Source organism: Pantherophis guttatus, chromosome 1 (genome assembly GCF_059756535.1).
Source record: "Pantherophis guttatus breed Tessera chromosome 1, ASM5975653v1, whole genome shotgun sequence".
NCBI lineage: Eukaryota > Metazoa > Chordata > Lepidosauria > Squamata > Colubridae > Pantherophis > Pantherophis guttatus.
In genome coordinates, this window is record NC_142063.1 from 219,292,550 (window position 1) to 219,309,088 (window position 16,539).

Here is a 16,539-nt window from a genome sequence, read left to right on the forward strand (position 1 = left end):
CTCTGCTTGAATATATTGATTTTACATTTAGGCATTCCAACTCTCAACCTATTCAGGATACTCCAAGTAGTATAAGGGAGGTCAGCCATATCCTCCTTTTTTTTTTTTTATTTGATTTACTGGCCGCCCTTCTCCGGAGACTCAGGGCGGCTTACAATGTGCTCAGCAATAGCCTTCATCCTTTTATATATTTATACAAAGTCAGCTTATTGCCCCCACAAACTGGGTCCTCAATTTACCTACCTTAGAAAGGATGGAAGCCTGAGTCAACCTTGAGCCTTGGCGAGATTCGAACCTACAGTAATTGCAGGCAGCTGGTCTTAATAACCAGCTTAATAACAGGGTGCCTTAGACCACTGTACTACCAAGGCTCTTTAATGTTATTCCTTGCTCGATGGTCTCCTTCCTCCATCTTTTAATTCAATTTTGTTCTTGTGTATTGAGAATGAGATTTAATATCTCTATAAGAATAAAAAAAAAGAAAGAATTACTGTGTAAATTGTATAATAACCCAAATAATAATTAATCCAAATTTAAAAATAGCAGAACCCACATGGCTTGAGAGAACTAAGCAGGATAAAGTAATGAACTAGTTCTACTCTACTAGAAACATTTGGTAAAGTTCTGACCACAGTAAATCAGTACTGCCATGACCTCCCTCTCTGGGTATTAAATCCTTGTGTTTCTCTAAAATTGAAAGGGAAAATCTTTACAGCTTCTGAAATAAAACATTCATAGTTGATCATTTGACTTAGTTTGTGGATTGTAGTTCATCAGCATTTGGAGCGCCATAATTTCTTCATCCCCAAAGTAGATTTAGTTTCATTCTACATATAGACATTACACACTTATATACAATAAACACAAATTTCCAAAGAAGCATCTTTATGTTATTTTGTCATGTTGAATCTGTTCTTGGGAAAAGTAGGGTTCAAACTCAGCTACCATGTAAGCTTGTACAAATAATTATCAGATTGACTTCATTATTAGTAACTTGGCAATATTGTGAACTATCTCAAATAAGTTTAGAAAGACAAAAATTAAACAAGGATGATCAAGTTTCTTTAAAGCATTATGGAAGTTACATTCTAGAAAATATTTAATAAAAATCTAATTGTACTGTTTTGGAAAAATAATGCTTGCTTTTTTTTCTGGATGTCTAGATAATTATCCAGTGATACAGTTAATTTTTGTTATAGTGGAGGTGGAGTTTCAATTCAAAATAATGCTGAAGATTTTATTTTGTTTTTACTTTTTTAATTTCAGGTTTGGATTCTCTGACAGGGCATGCATTTGCAGGTAAAGTTACAGTTAGCCTGGAATTATGTTGTATATATGTGGTATAACATGCTGTTAAATGTATTTATGTGTGCATGCAGGATTTCTGGTGTTAACAGTCATATATTTTGTATTGTCTATGAAACATATCTGAATAAATATTTTGAGCAAATAAATACTGACAATTTATCCCAAATCTTACAAAATGGAAATTGACATTTTTTACTAGAAAAGTCAAATTCTTACAATATAATTATTACAATATCATTTAATATTTGCGTACTGTCTAAAAGTATATGCATTAACACACAAATCACACATCTATTTTAAATCTAGGCCATTCTATAAGGGGCAGTACCATGTCAAATTATTTTTAAAAACCTAGAAGCTCTCCAAATATTTCACTGTCGTTTCACTGATTCTTTGTGTTTGTGTTTCCTTAAGAAGAGATCAACTTTCTTTTTAAAAAAAAGTTTCTATTTTATTTATTTGATGACTATACCTATTGCTATTTGTGATTATCTTGAGTTTGGTTTCAAAATAGATTAATAAAAGGAGAGCAAATATGAAACATTTGTTATCTCCATCTACTTTTCTACAATATCTTCACACTAATATGTATCTATTAGCTTTGAACTGTTTTGGATAGCTAGTTTTGAATAAAATAACCGTAAATAGTAAGTAGAGGACTACTTGTTACAATCAATAGCCCAAACCATCACTGCCATCATAGTCAAAGAATGTCCCAACGAATGAAAGAATGGTCAAACACCAAAATAGGAAGAGATGTAAGCTCACGAACAAACAGGGATAAAGATAAACAAGAAAGAGTTATTGTTCTAGCCCTCACTACACGTTACTCTGTGTGGAGCTTGACATGCAGCTAAACCCACCTATCTTCCAATAAAACACACCATGTGCGTAGATCTGGATACCTTATTAAAGGAACAGGATGGATGAAACTGGGAAAAATAGAAATACATTCAATAAGAACCCAAATACAAAGTAAGCAGTGTTGAGTTGCTGGTGAGCATAATAATTAACAAATACGGATAAATCTAAATCTCACCAGCGATGCTGTGTCTATGCTGTGTCTGTCCTGGTCCTGTTAGATCTCTCAGCGGCTTTTGATACCATCGACCATGGTATCATGCTGCACCGGTTGGAAGAGTTGGGGGTGGGAGGCACTGTGTTGCGGTGGTTTTCCTCCTTTCTCTCTGACCGGTCGCAGTCTGTGTTGACAGGGGGACAGAGGTCGACCCCGAGGCCCCTCATATGTGGGGTGCCGCAAGGGTCAGTCCTCTCGCCTCTCCTGTTCAACATTTATGTGAAGCCGCTGGGCGAGATCATCCGTGGTTTCGGGGTGGAGTACCATCAGTACGCTGATGACACCCAGCTGTACATCTCCACCCCGGATCACCCCAACGATGCCCTTGAAGTGATGTCCCGGTGCCTGGAGGCCGTACGGATCTGGATGGGGAGGAACAGGCTCAGGCTCAACCCATCCAAGACTGAGTGGCTGTGGTTTCCGACGTCCCGATATAGTCAGTTGACGCCATCACTGACTATTGGGGGCGAATCATTGGCCCCCACGGAGAGGGCTCGCAACTTGGGCGTCCTCCTGGACTCACGGCTGTCTTTAGAAGAGCACTTGACGGCCGTGACCGGGAGGATTTTTCATCAGGTTCGCCTGATTCGCCAGTTGCGTCCCTTTCTGGATCGGGACTCTTTACGCACGGTCACTCATGCCCTTGTCACCTCCCGCCTGGACTATTGCAACGCTCTCTACATGGGACTCCCCTTGAGGAGCACCCGGAGGCTCCAACTGGCGCAGAGTGCGGCCGCGTGGGTGGTAATGGGAGCGACATGGCGTTCCCATGTAACACCTCTCCTGCGCGAGCTGCACTGGCTCCCGGTGGTCTTCCGGGTGCGCTTCAAGGTTTTGGTTACCACCTTTAAAGCGCTCCATGGCTTAGGACCCGGGTACTTGCGGGACTGCCTACTACCACCAATAGCCTCCCACCGACCAGTACGCTCCCATAGAGAGGGGCTCCTCCGGGTGCCGTCAGCCAAACAATGCCGACTGGCGGCCCCCAGGGGGAGAGCCTTCTCTGTGGGGGCACCTACTATCTGGAACGAGCTCCCCCCAGAGATACGGAGGATCCCGGATCTGCGCACCTTCCGCCGCGCCTTAAAGACCTTACTATTTCACCAGGCCGGCCTGGCCTAATTTTCCCCCTCTTTTATAAAAGATTTTTAAAATTTTAAATATTTTAAATATTTTAAATATTTTTAGTATTTATATATTCAATTTTAAATTGGTTTTAAAAGTTTGGGGTTTTAAATTTGTCGGGGCCAAAATTATTTAATTTGATTTTATTCTATTTTTTAAATTTTGTATTGTATGTGTTTTTATTGTTTGGCTGTGCACCGCCCTGAGTCCTTCGGGAGTAGGGCGGTATAGAAATCTAATAAATAAATAAATAAATAAATAAATAAATAAATATGGGACATGGATTTTTGTCCTCAGATAAATGTGTGCCACGGATTAGACTGGATTCCTCTGGGTGCTTCTGTTTCCTCCAAAAGCTAAAGGAAAGGAGTCTGGCTTCATTTGGGATGCACTTGTTTTGGGAGTGAGGGTTTATCGGTGGGTGGCCCTTAAAGGGCCAAGTCAGCTTCCAAATAATGCAGATTGCTATTTGGCTCCGGCCCCTAGATGGGGACAGAGAACAACAACAGTATATACACAAATGATGTCTGACAGTATGACAGTTATGCATTTAGGAATTTAAAGTCTCATGGGAAAAAATATTTCAAATTCTTGTAAAAGAAAAATCCATTTGGATTTTGTATGCTACTTTAATGTTATACAGTAATTCCATGAAATTGGATTTTATAGCCAAGAGCAAATCCTTAAAGGAGATAATTTAAATTAAAACTTGTGGAAATGGTCAGCTAGTTTAGCTTAGGGCAGAATATATTATTAATTGGCTAACATGGGATTGAAGACAACTGACAACTTCATAAAAGTAAGGCAGAATGAATATATTTCCTAAAATAAATTTCAGAAATATATTTCCTGAATTTTTGATCATACCCGATTTACATCCATAATATAAAACGTAAACTTTTTTTCCCCTCTTAACCATCAATATTCACATGTGCAGTACATATACTATGGTGAAGCCATCTTCTATCATGTTAAAAGCTTGCAAATTGTTTAGGGTTTTTTTTTGTTTTGTTTTGTTTTGTTTTTTTTGAAGGTTCCAGGTTCACATACACCTTTCTCCATATCCCAAGCATAGATCTTCTTGAGCATCCAAACAGGTCATATTAACACCATTCAAGTGATACAGGTTGCCCATGTGCTATCCATCTATTGTTTAACTGAAACACAATTTACAGCATGTGAACTTTCACACTGAATTAACTTTAATTAAAAAGAAGTTCCAAACTCTTCTGATATAAAGAAAAGAGTGAAGGACTAGAAAGTCCATTGTCTGCAGCGGTTCATGCATCACACAAGATGGTGATTTCATATGTTGTCTAAACTAGGCCATTCTTAATCTATTCATTAAATAGCCGAATAATTTCAGAGAGTATAACCGTTAATACTTCTAACAGAAGCACTGTAACTTCTAGTAATGTAACGATATATTACCATTTTTAAATCCACAATATAAATTCGTTTTAGGTGCTGCTTTGTTGTTTTGGTATCTTAAACCAGGGATTTAGAAATGTGAACCATATTTAATAAGAGCTGGATTTATAATGCACATGTAAACTAGAATCCTCAAGTTTATTACTATTAATATATTTAATAACTTTATTACAATGAGGGTATATATTTTCAAATTATAATTTTTAATACGCTTCATAAATTTTGTTCTTGGTTTTAAGAACTAAGAAACATGCTGGAACTATGGTACAGTTGCTGTAACAACCCACAAAGATAAATTAGATTTGCTAATTAATATGCTATCTTTGATTTATGTCAGGCTACTCTGTCTGTAAGGCCCTCAACACAGCTAGCAATTAAAAACCATCGTTTTCCCAAGCTCTGCAGAAGAAAAAAAAGAAAAGGCAGTGTTTTGTAAGAATGGAGTAAGCACAACCATGTTCATGTGAGTCCTGCTGATGATAAGTCAAGAACGCAGGTAGTTGCAAAACAATCATTGGTGACTGAAAACCATTTGACTTTCAAAGGAGGTGGCACAAGGAGGGATTTATATTGCTGGACCCCCAGTGATTCAGAGCATATAGTTGGCAACAGGTTCTCTGTACTAGTTTAATAGGATCTTGAAATTAGCCTGGGAATAAATAGGCAACTAATAATAGAAGCTAATGGTATATTATAGAAAGGCTACAGAAAGGGAGTGAAGATAATGATAGGGTATATGCAACAATAGCCAGCTGTTTCTTTTCAAAGGAGAAATGCAGTTGTCATCAAAGCTGGGATTGACAGCAAGCTCTCAAGGCCAGAGTCTCCACATGAAAATAGATTTCACCTAAATCGAAAAAAACTCTAGATTTAGCAGACTCTCTTAGCAAAGAGGTAAACAATTGTATCACACTAGCTTATTGCAGCAACTGGTGCACAACCTAAAGTTGCACATAGGCTCTCCTAGCTATGAGGATCTTCTACCTGCTCTTTGAGCAGGGACTATGAGTCCAGGAGAACTCCCAAGTTGTGGACTGGATCCATCTGGGGGATGCAACCCCATCTAGAATGAAAGTTGACAAACTCCCGTATCTCAGTGTCCTTTCCACTCAAAGCCAATTTGACTTGCCAGTCAAAGCCTTTTGTCCCCCATCCAGGCCCCCACAACCTCCAGGCACCATAAGAGGGCAGCATCTGCATCATTTCGATCACCAGGAGTGGAAATATAGAGTTGGATATTGTCAGCATAATGAAGATACCTCAGCCCATTATGACAGTGGATCTCACCCAGCAGCTTCATATAGATGTTTAAAAGTAGTGGAGAGAGTACTAAGCCCTGTGGCATGCCACAAAAAAGGTCCAAGGGCTGGACCTCTTACTCCCAAATAACACTGATTGGGACCAGCCCTGGAGAAAGCAGTTGAACCAGCACAAGACTGTGCCACCCATCCCCAGCCCTTGTAGCCACCCCAAAAGAAGACCATGGTCAATGGGATTGAAGGCTGCTGAGATGTCAAGGAGAGTGAGGATGGTTGCATTATCCCCATCCTGCTCTTGCCAAAGATCATCAACAAGTGTGACCAATGCCTAAATCCTGACTGGAAAGGTCCAGTTAATTCATTTCATCTAGAACCCTCTGAAGTTGCCAGACTTTTTCCACAACCTTCCCTGAAAAGGGGAGGTTGGAAACTGGATGGAAGTTGTCTAGGCAGGTGGGATACAATGATGGCTTTTTAAGGAGGGGGGGGAACCAGGGTCCCCTTAAAAGCTCCCAGAAATGGCCCCTCCACCAGGGCTCAAAAAGATGTAGGATATTGTTAGAATATTAAAAAAACCTTGATTTTGCATAGCCTATCATTGTTCCGTTGCCTGTTTTAAAGATTTCAAACCATATGGCATCATTTCACATTTATTATAATAAGGCATATTTAAATTACAGATGTGATAGATGATCTGTGAATTGTTTTTGATTGCTTGCCTTTAGTCTTCTTCTTTGATTTGTGTACTAAAATACAGCTAATTGTTTATTAGCCTTAGAAAAGTGGTACTGGGTTCATCTGCAGATCCTGGTAACCGTGAACAGTCTGCCCTCCCTAGATCTTCCTTCTTCCTTTACTGTAGCAACAAGGTCATTGCTACAACTGCTCAATTGATCTTCTGCCTTGTGTGTGAATGGATTTACCAAGCATGATACAATAGCTGTTATTGGAGAAGTCTGTCCACATTAGGGAAAACCATCGGCTTCTCTTTCTGCACAGAAATTTGGCTTAATGAGGGGCAGCAGCTCTATTATGGGTCTGGGAATTAAGCGATCTCATAGCACATTAGAACACCACTGACAGCAGCAGGCAATCATGCTCATGTACCATTTATTTTAGTGAGGGGATTCACCCAGCTGCAGTGATGCCAGGAGAATCGACTGGTGTGAACAGCCACTTAGGTCTTAGTCATTACTGTTCCACTACTAAGTTATTCTTAAGCAACTGTTCCACTGCTAGGTGAGTTTTAAGTAACTGTTCCACTACTAAGTGAGTCTTAAGCAACTGTTCCACTACTAGGTGATTCTTAGCAACTTTTCCATTACTAGGTGATTCTTAGCAACTGTTCCACTACTAGGTGAGTTTTAAGCAACTGTTCCATTACTAGGTGATTCTTAGCAACTTTTCCACTACTAGGTGAGTTTTAAGCAACTGTTCCATTACTAGGTGATTCTTAGCAACTGGTCCACTACTAGGTGAGTTTTAAGTAACTGTTCCACTTCTAAGTGAGTCTTAAGCAACGGTTCCACTACTAGGTGATTCTTAGCAACTTTTCCACTACTAGGTGATTCTTAGCAACTGTTCTACTACTAAGTGATTCTTAGCAACTGGTCCACTACTAGGTGAGTTTTAAGCAACTAAATAGGAGCCTGATATCTAAACCAACCACCAGTGAGGCAGGGAGGCAATCAATTCCAATTATTCTTACTTAGAGCCATTGTTTCAAGGAATGATACTGCACCTGGATAGTACTAACTATAATCAATGCTATAATCTGACTATTTTAAAGACTAAAATGGTTTTTGCCAGGACCACTGAAAGAATGCCTCCTTATGAAAGATTGTCAATGTTCGTTAAGTTAATTTGGGGAGGTCACCTCCAGTGTCAGCCGATTCTGACTTGGGATCAACACTTTTCTCTGGTTTTCTGTGCATTTGTGATATTCACTGGAGAAAAAAAAAGTTCTTTAAGAAAGCTTTAAAGTCATATCTCATTCAGTTTACCTACAATAGCCTCATTGTCTAAAATAATTAGCTCACCAAAATCATCCATCTATGTTAATATAAGATTTGATCCTTTTTACAGGATTTTATATGCTTCAAATTATTATATCTTGGGTGTTTCTGTACACCACCTAGGGATGTGGCCTAAAATTCAAATACTTCTATAAATACAATTAAATAAATAGAGGGACAAAACCGGGCAGTTATCAAAGATATGGAAATGAGGCCCTGACAGCTATAATGCTTTTCTACGTATCCATGGTATTTGCTGCATTGCAAAAAGTACTAAAAATGGTTTCAACGATTCCACAATTAAATGAAGATACATGGGTGGCATTTGGAGCCTATAATGATTCCCCGTATAAATGTCTGTGGTGTTTAATTAGACACAAAATATTTTACATATTTTTAACAGCAATAACCTTCTGAAATATAATACAGATGTTTTAGTCTCTAGCATCTAGTTCTATAAATGCTAATTTCAAAGTTATGCAGTGGTTCATTCTGTTTCATATAACATTGAACAGAGTGAAATAAAAAAGAGAGACAAAGATCCCAATTTTTACTAATGGAACCCAAAAGATCCAGGTACATATAGACCAGTCAGCATGACCTGTATTCTGGGCAATTTCTTATCAGCAGTTAACAGAACAAAAGAATAACAGAATAACATAGTTGGAAGGGAATTTGGATGTCTGCTAGTCCAACACCTTGCTCAAACAGGAGACCTATACAATTTCAGATAGGTGGCTGTCCAGTCTCTTCTTAAAAACCTCCAGTGATGAAACACTTACAACTACTGAAGGCCAGCTGTTCCATTGGTTAATTATTCTCACTGTTAGGAAATTTCTCCTTAGTTCTAGGTTGCTCCTGTCCTTGATTAGTTTCCATCCAATGTTTCTTGTCCTGCTTTGGAAATCATCTTTGTAAAAGCCCCTCAAATGTTGGAACAGTGCTATCATGTTACCCCTAGTCCTTCTTTTCACTAGATTAAACATACCTAATTCTTGAAACCATTCTTCATCTGTTTTGGCCTTCAGCCCTCTAATAATCTTTGTTTCCAGAGTCTCTACATCTTTTTTATAATATGATGACCAAAACTGTATGCAGTATTCTAAATGTGGTCTAGACTTTTATCAAGTCTAAGGCTTTATAAAGTGGTACTAATATTTCACATGATCTTGATTCTATTCTATCTTGAGAAAGATAACAAGAACAAAAACAACCAAAGAAAAATCAGTCTGACAAGGTTTCCCATCAAAGATATAACCCATGATTTCGCAACCAAGATTTGGAATAAGAGAACCTATTCTTCTAGTGAATGCTTATAAAATAGAAAGCAAAGAGTAAAGAGAAAGGGAAAATTAAAAAATAGAGACCTTCAAGGAGCTGTGTTGGGAATAGTGCTTTTTAATGGATAAGAATGAGCTAAATTTGTGGATTATTTATTTATTTATTTATTTATTTATTTATTTATTTATTATTTTTTATTTATTTATCCCCCCCCCCTTATTTTTTTTTACAAATAACTCAAGATGGGAAACATATGCAGCCCACTTCCTCTTCCAATTTTGCCCACAATGACAAGGTCGTTGATGATCCTGATTGGAAATAATTTTAAAATAGATTTAAAAAGTACTTGTTCACAGAGCATAGAATTAACCTGTAAAATTCATCATTATAAATTCTGGTAGTGGTCACTGTCTTGAAGGAATTTAAAAGATGAAAGGATAAATTCATGGATTAGAGGTTTATGGAAGATGATTAATCATGAAAAACATCAATGTTAGCTCTGAGTTGGAGATAACATACAGGTAGTCCTTGACATATGTCCATAATTGTGTGCAAAAATAAAGAAATTATTTGGAAAAAAATAGTCCAGTATAGATATACAAATTATCTTTCATTACTATATACAATGAATAAACATTTGAAATTTCACATGATATCTCAGGGTTGCAGAATATCATATAAAGAAGAGGCTGTTTCTTGCTTAATGGCAAGTCATTTATAAAATATTTACAGAAGACTGGTACTGCCCCACCTTCTTTAGGTATGTTTTATATTTTGAAACCATTATCTTTGCAATGAATTGATTATAGTCATGCTAATCTGTCAAGATAAAATAGCATAATATGGGGTGAAACATTATATGCAAAACTGAAAAGTAGTATAAACATAGCAGCAACGTGAAGTCTGATTTTTCTGATGTAAAAGTACATAATCTAAATTCCTAGGGCTTTATAACACTTTTATTCTTCCAGGCTTTTTGCTTTTTCCATAATAGTATAAACAAGCCATTTCTATCAAGATCTATCAGTCTAATCTGTAAAACCCAAAGTGATTGTGTTGTGATTGGATGTCAGTGCCTTATTTTACTGTAACAGAGAGAGTTGGATGTCAATGCTTCTTTTTTTTTCCCCTCCTATTTTTCCTCACTTCTCTTCCCCCTTTCCCCCTTCCCTACTCACTGCTCTTCTATTTACTTTTGTATTTTATAATACTCTATAATTTAGGGGTGTCAAACTTGCGGCCCACGGGCCAGATGCATCATGTGCTGGCCCCACCCCTATCCAGTTTAGCGAAGGGGGAAAAAGTCCCAATACGTCACATGACAACGCCGTGATGACACGAGTTTGACACCCCTGCTATAACTCAGTTTTAAAAATGCTTATAGGGGTTCTTCCAGAGCCTTGAGTGCAGCCCCAGAGGTCCTCCAAAAATATCTACAGTGTTGTAATTATTCAATTACTTATTAAATACGTGGGAAAATTGATTATGCATTATAATTAAATTGATTATGCATTATAATTAAATCAAACCAGAATTATTGCTTTGGTCCTATTCATTTTTGTATTCTGGCCTCATCTACTTTTTCACTAGAAAATAATAATAATAATAATAATAATAATAATAATAATAATAATAATAATAATAATAATAATAACAACAACAACAACAACAACAACAACAACAACAACAACAACAATAACTACTACTACTACTACTACTACTACTACTACTACTACTCTGGCATAAACCAGTGCAGGTGGTTCCAGTGGTACTTGGCACACTGGGTGCTGTGCCTAAAGACCTAGGCAAGCACTTAGAAACAATTGGCGCTGACAAGATCACTATTGGTCAGCTGCAGAAGGCCACCTTACTGGGATCTGCTCGCATAATCTGCCGATACATCACGCAGTCCTAAATGCTTGAGAAGTGTTCGACTAGTGATTTGAGATACGAAATCCAGCATGATTATCTTGTTTGCTGTGTATACTGTCAAGTTTGTGTATAATAATAACTTTATTGTCATTGTACGTGTATACATGTACAATACCCATACAACGAAATTCACTTAACACCCAAAGACCAGGTCCCACACACATAACAAGCTAGCCAAGAAATCTATCAAAGTCTATGCTTACTGAATTTTATACACACAGGTAGTCCTTGACTTATGACCACAATTGAGCCCAGAATTTTTGTTGCTAAAAGTGAGACAGTTCAGAGATTTGCCCCATTTTAGGACCTTTCTTGCCATAGTTGTTAAGTGAATCACTGCGGTTGTTAAGTTAATAACACAGTGGTTAAATATATCTGGCTTCTCCTTGACTTGAACCCCATTGAAACCACTAAGCAAACTCTTGTAGGTCGAGGACTGTCTGCCCAAACATATTTTGAATTTCTGATAGATTGATCGATATCAATTTACATGGTTCCCCCCCCCATTTTTTGTATCATATTAATGCAGTGATGGGCAACTTTATAACATTATGGGGTGCAAATTTACACAGTTAATTCACTTAGAAATTGAGAAAGTCAACTGATAATATACAATTTCTTTCTACCAAAGTGTGTTTGTTAAGACTAGTGTTGGGAAGCAGACGCTCTCCTAACACATTTTAGTGTACTTAATTTTGACAGAAATTGCCAGGATCAATAAGACTCAAAGGGAGAACAAATAATCAGTTAATATGGAGGGGAAACATTTTAATCGTGACATTTTTAGTGTCACATTGGTCATAATATAAACTTCTAGAATGAGGAAAGATCAATTCCGTCTATGTAGATTAGAATGACAATGAAGCATTTAGAATCTTAGCTGAAATAAGCTTCCTGTTTCTATGGGAACCATCATTAACAAATGTTCTATGCAAAAGCTGTAGCTGAAATGGGTGTATGTGGTATTGTTTTAAATATGAACCCAGCCTGAAGTGTTGCTTCAGCAGTCAATTTTTCTCTACTTAATAAGAGGCAAATATTGGAAACCAAAATGTTTCTGAGCCTATTTGTATTAGAAGTTAGATAGGAAAAATACTTTCTCTACCCATGTAGGGTAGGTTTTCTAGCCAATGAACCTTTGTTTGTGGTTTATAATCTGAACCTCCCCTTTTTTAAATTAGTAATTGTAATTGATACCAGCACAAAGAGCTACTTTTCCAGCAAAATAAACTGTAAACTATATAAGTAATAACATCAAGCCTTATAACTGGTTCTGCAAACTCAGGGCTGTATCCAGTGGTGGGTTCCTCCCGGTTTGGCCCAGTTCCGCCGAGCAGTAGCAGTGATGATATGACGTCACTGAACCAGTTCAGCCCCTCCGGCCCCCCTGGCCTCCCACCCCCGCATTATTCTTACCTTTTATTTGGCCCCACCCTCAATCTATTGCTGCCTCCTGAGTCCCAGCTGATGGGCTATTAGGAAAAAAACTGTTTAAACTCTTGCTGCAGGGATTCAAAGAGCCGCCCTACAGCTGATCAGTGGTAAAAGGCAGTTTAGTGGTAGACTGGTGCCTCCAAAAACAAATGAGTAGACCGGTGCCTGCAAAAATGAATGGGTAGACCAGTGCCTGCAAAAATAAATGGGTAGACCGGTACAGCTCTGCAAGCAGTTAAAAGCCTGTTAGACCAGTACCTCTGCTATATCCGAAAGAATTGTCACATGACCATCAAGCCACACCCACAAAATTAGCCACGCCCACAGAACCAGTAGTAAAAAAAATTAGAACCCACCCCTGACTGTATCTAATAGATATGTTAAGTGCTTCAGAAGTTTAAGGGTATCATAGCCTCTCCCCACCCTTTTTTAATTAGCAGACAAAATAAACAATACAAAATAGGAAATTTGGTCTATCAAAGCATTGCATCATGTGCTTTATTATTCTTTTTTGGAACAAGTTTAAGCATGCTATGAGTCCATCTGGATCAGACCAAGCAAATCGTGTTCAGCATTTTTGTTCCCATCTAGATATTTCTGTCTTTCCTTTAGGAGTCCAAGATGGCATTTATAGTGGGCATCCTTTAATTTCCTCAACAAAACAACACTGTAAAATAGATTTGTCTGAGACAGAATGATTGGTCTAACATTACCAGTGAATCCTGATTCCATTCCCCAAAACTTTAATCACTATTGTTCATCTAATATTTAGAAGTGTTTGCCTTTCAGTTCTGGTGACAGTGTAAAACCACTTTGATTAGTAGCTGTTGAGAATCTTCTCCATGACTATTTAATCCAAGTTGGCTGTCTTCAGGTAACCTCTGGTTGCTAGGCTGCACTAAGCTTGGTGAGTCACAAGTAACATCAGTCTATTCCAATTCCTATCATTTTCACATCTGTTCATTCAAAGTTTGTTTCCATTACTGCATTACAAAAGGAAAGTATATTTTTAAATAGGTGTGTTTTTTTCCTCACAAAATATACACTTTTACTAGAGAGGTGCATGTGATTCAGTTGCACCTCAAAGTGGCTTAGATTTTGGTCTTAGTGTCTGAGATCATAAAACACTATTTCTGCTTCTAAATACTGTAGAAAGGAAGAAGGAAGCTGACTGGAAGAAACTTCTAATCACAGTTCTTTGGGGGCACAACCCCCAAAGAACAGGAGTGTTATATTATCCTTAAGAAACCCAAAGGTGCTTTTTCAAAAGGCAACTGAACTTTCTTTGTTTATTTATTTTATTTTATTTGATTTATTTGATTTTTATACCGCCCTTCTCCAGCAGGACTCGGGGCGGTGGACAGCCAAAAGTAAAAACACAACATACAAAAATTAAAACAGTTTAAAAGATATTAAATAACTTTTATTTAATCAAAGAAAGCCCAGTTGCCTTTTGAAAAAGCACCTTTGGGACAACCATGACCCTGGATGACTGAGAATCTCCATAGAGATCCTTAAGAAGCATTTAAATCTATACTTATCCTCAGCTGAAAAGTTACTTTCATTAAAAAAGAAAAAGAAAGAAAGAAAGAAGCTAGAGTGATGTATTTCACCTCTTATCTGTTAATAGTTTGGCAGATTTCTATCAAATAATATTCGTGTGTAATATAAACATTACACACAAAATAATAGGACATCCAGGCTTGTAAAGACTCCTTTGTACTATTCCATCATCCCTGTTGGCCAAACATTTAAGAAGAATTGTTCCCAGAGGAGTGGCAACTATGCCGATAAGTACCATTCCTTTTTTTATGTCAAAAATCCTACAATTGTTTTTGTGAAATTGGACAGGCTTCCTTTCCTTCAAACACCTATTGTTGCTGCCAAATTTCATCCCGCTGTGTATAAACACCTGTTTCAACCTTTTGGAGGTGTTATTTAATAGAAGTAGAAACTTTGGGTTTCTTACTTCTTATTCAAGCCATGAAACAAATTGGGCAACCTCTGATTTGTTGATTTGGGCTATTTTCTGAAATAGATGCAAACGTAAGCCTGTGTTCAATCTACAAGTGCAGTTTTTATTCTAAACATAGGATTTATTTGAAATGCATCTCAATAGGATTATGGGCCTGTGAAATGTATCATAACATTCAGAAAATATGAAATCTTCAGCCAACTTTGTTCCATTGTTCCATCAGTTTAAGAGGTCGAGAAAAGGCCAATTGATCTCCAGCTCCACAGTTTGACACAGATTGCAACTATATAGTAGTCAGGTAGTTGCAAATAATTAAATGACAACTACTCCATCATAACTATTTAAAAATATTGTAGACGTTGCAATGATTTCTCTATTGAGGAACAGACCAGCCTGTTTATAGGACATGCCCTCTTCTTCATTTTGATCTCTGTGATTCATACATGGGACATGTGCCTAGTCCATGCCTAGTTGAAATATTTTAGAGTTTAGAGCATTCATGGCAGAAATCCTTGTTTGCATGGCATAAATTATTAGGTGCAGCTTTAGTTCATGATTACCTGCTGCAGAGATCTTACATTTGTCCTGTGAGTTTATTATTCTCCCTTTTGCCTCATCTCTTCATTTATTTTTATGTTTTATGCTTGACTTCTTACTGCCTTGTGGGTGGCTTTCACTGCCTGAAGAGCTGCGGATAAGGCATTATTTGTCATTCGCTCTCAACTTTCTTTCTCTTAAAGGCTATTCCATAAGTGCAAGCATGTCAAGCACAAAGAATCAGGACCATGCCTTAAGTTGCAGTTCAGAATATTTATTGCACAAGCCTATACACAAGAATGCAATCAAGTAAAGTTCAACACTAAATTGGTGCTAGAAGGACCTCCGTACCTTCCGCCGGGCTTTGAAGACTTTTTTATTTCAGCAAGCCGGGCTGGGTTAAAAATCTTTTAATTGGGGAATTTTATGGGTAAGGGTTTTTAAATTGGGGAGCCAAAGATAAATTTAATTTCATTTTTATAGTATTTTAATGTTTATATTGTATGTTTTTTAATTTTGGCTGTTCACCGCCCTGAGTCCTTCGGGAGAGGGGGCGGTATAAAAATTTAAAAAAATAAATAAAATAATAAATAAAATAATAAATTAGAGTCAAGACAGTTGAAGAGGGCTTGAACTTAGACCATTTGTGGGAACATAATGATGTAGGCTGATGACTCCTTTAACTCCGCTTCTTAGCTCTGCCCATTCTTCTCCCACAAATAATTTGCAAAGGCAAACCACTCACCTCAGAAAACTCAGCCTTTGCCTTTTGTTCCATGGAGAAGGTCATGCAACACCTTCTAGAAGAATTACCAACCATACAGTATACTTAAAATTTTCCTCATAGATGTCCATCACGAGCCAGATTTTAGGAGAAAGGTCTTCAAATGGTAGATTCTGAAATTCTTTAAAGTTCCCTTGTCTTTCTGCAAAATTCCTGCTATGATCCTGAAGTTTCTTGGGGATTTTCTTATCTCTTGTTGGGTGTGCTCAGTCTCCATACCTCTTGTTCTCTTTTGGCATTAGGAATATTGCCCACTAAAATGCCAGCACTATTCACTCCCAGTTAAGGCAAAATGAAACAATACATACATTTCTTTATGTTGATATGCCTTTTCATCTCCATTTTGGCCAGTTCCCTCACTGCTATCTATATCTACATCT

At 37.6% G+C, this 16,539-nt stretch overlaps 1 protein-coding gene and 1 long non-coding RNA gene across 4 annotated transcripts in view; one reads left to right on the top strand and one right to left on the bottom strand.

The window, feature by feature from the left end:
• Positions 1–454, bottom strand: part of LOC132711120 (uncharacterized) — a 40,990-nt gene extending 40,536 nt beyond the window's left edge. Inside the window, exon 1 of the long non-coding RNA XR_009621926.2 lies at positions 244–454. This is a non-coding gene — a long non-coding RNA (uncharacterized LOC132711120). The remainder of the gene's footprint in view (positions 1–243) is intronic.
• DLGAP2 (DLG associated protein 2) overlaps positions 1–16,539 on the top strand; it is a 459,052-nt gene that overhangs the window by 309,905 nt on the left and 132,608 nt on the right. For all 3 annotated transcript variants that reach the window (XM_034436765.3, XM_034436764.3, XM_034436770.3), the window contains one exon: positions 1,267–1,299. In XM_034436765.3, coding sequence (XP_034292656.1) covers positions 1,267–1,299 — 33 coding nt within the window. The remainder of the gene's footprint in view (positions 1–1,266; positions 1,300–16,539) is intronic.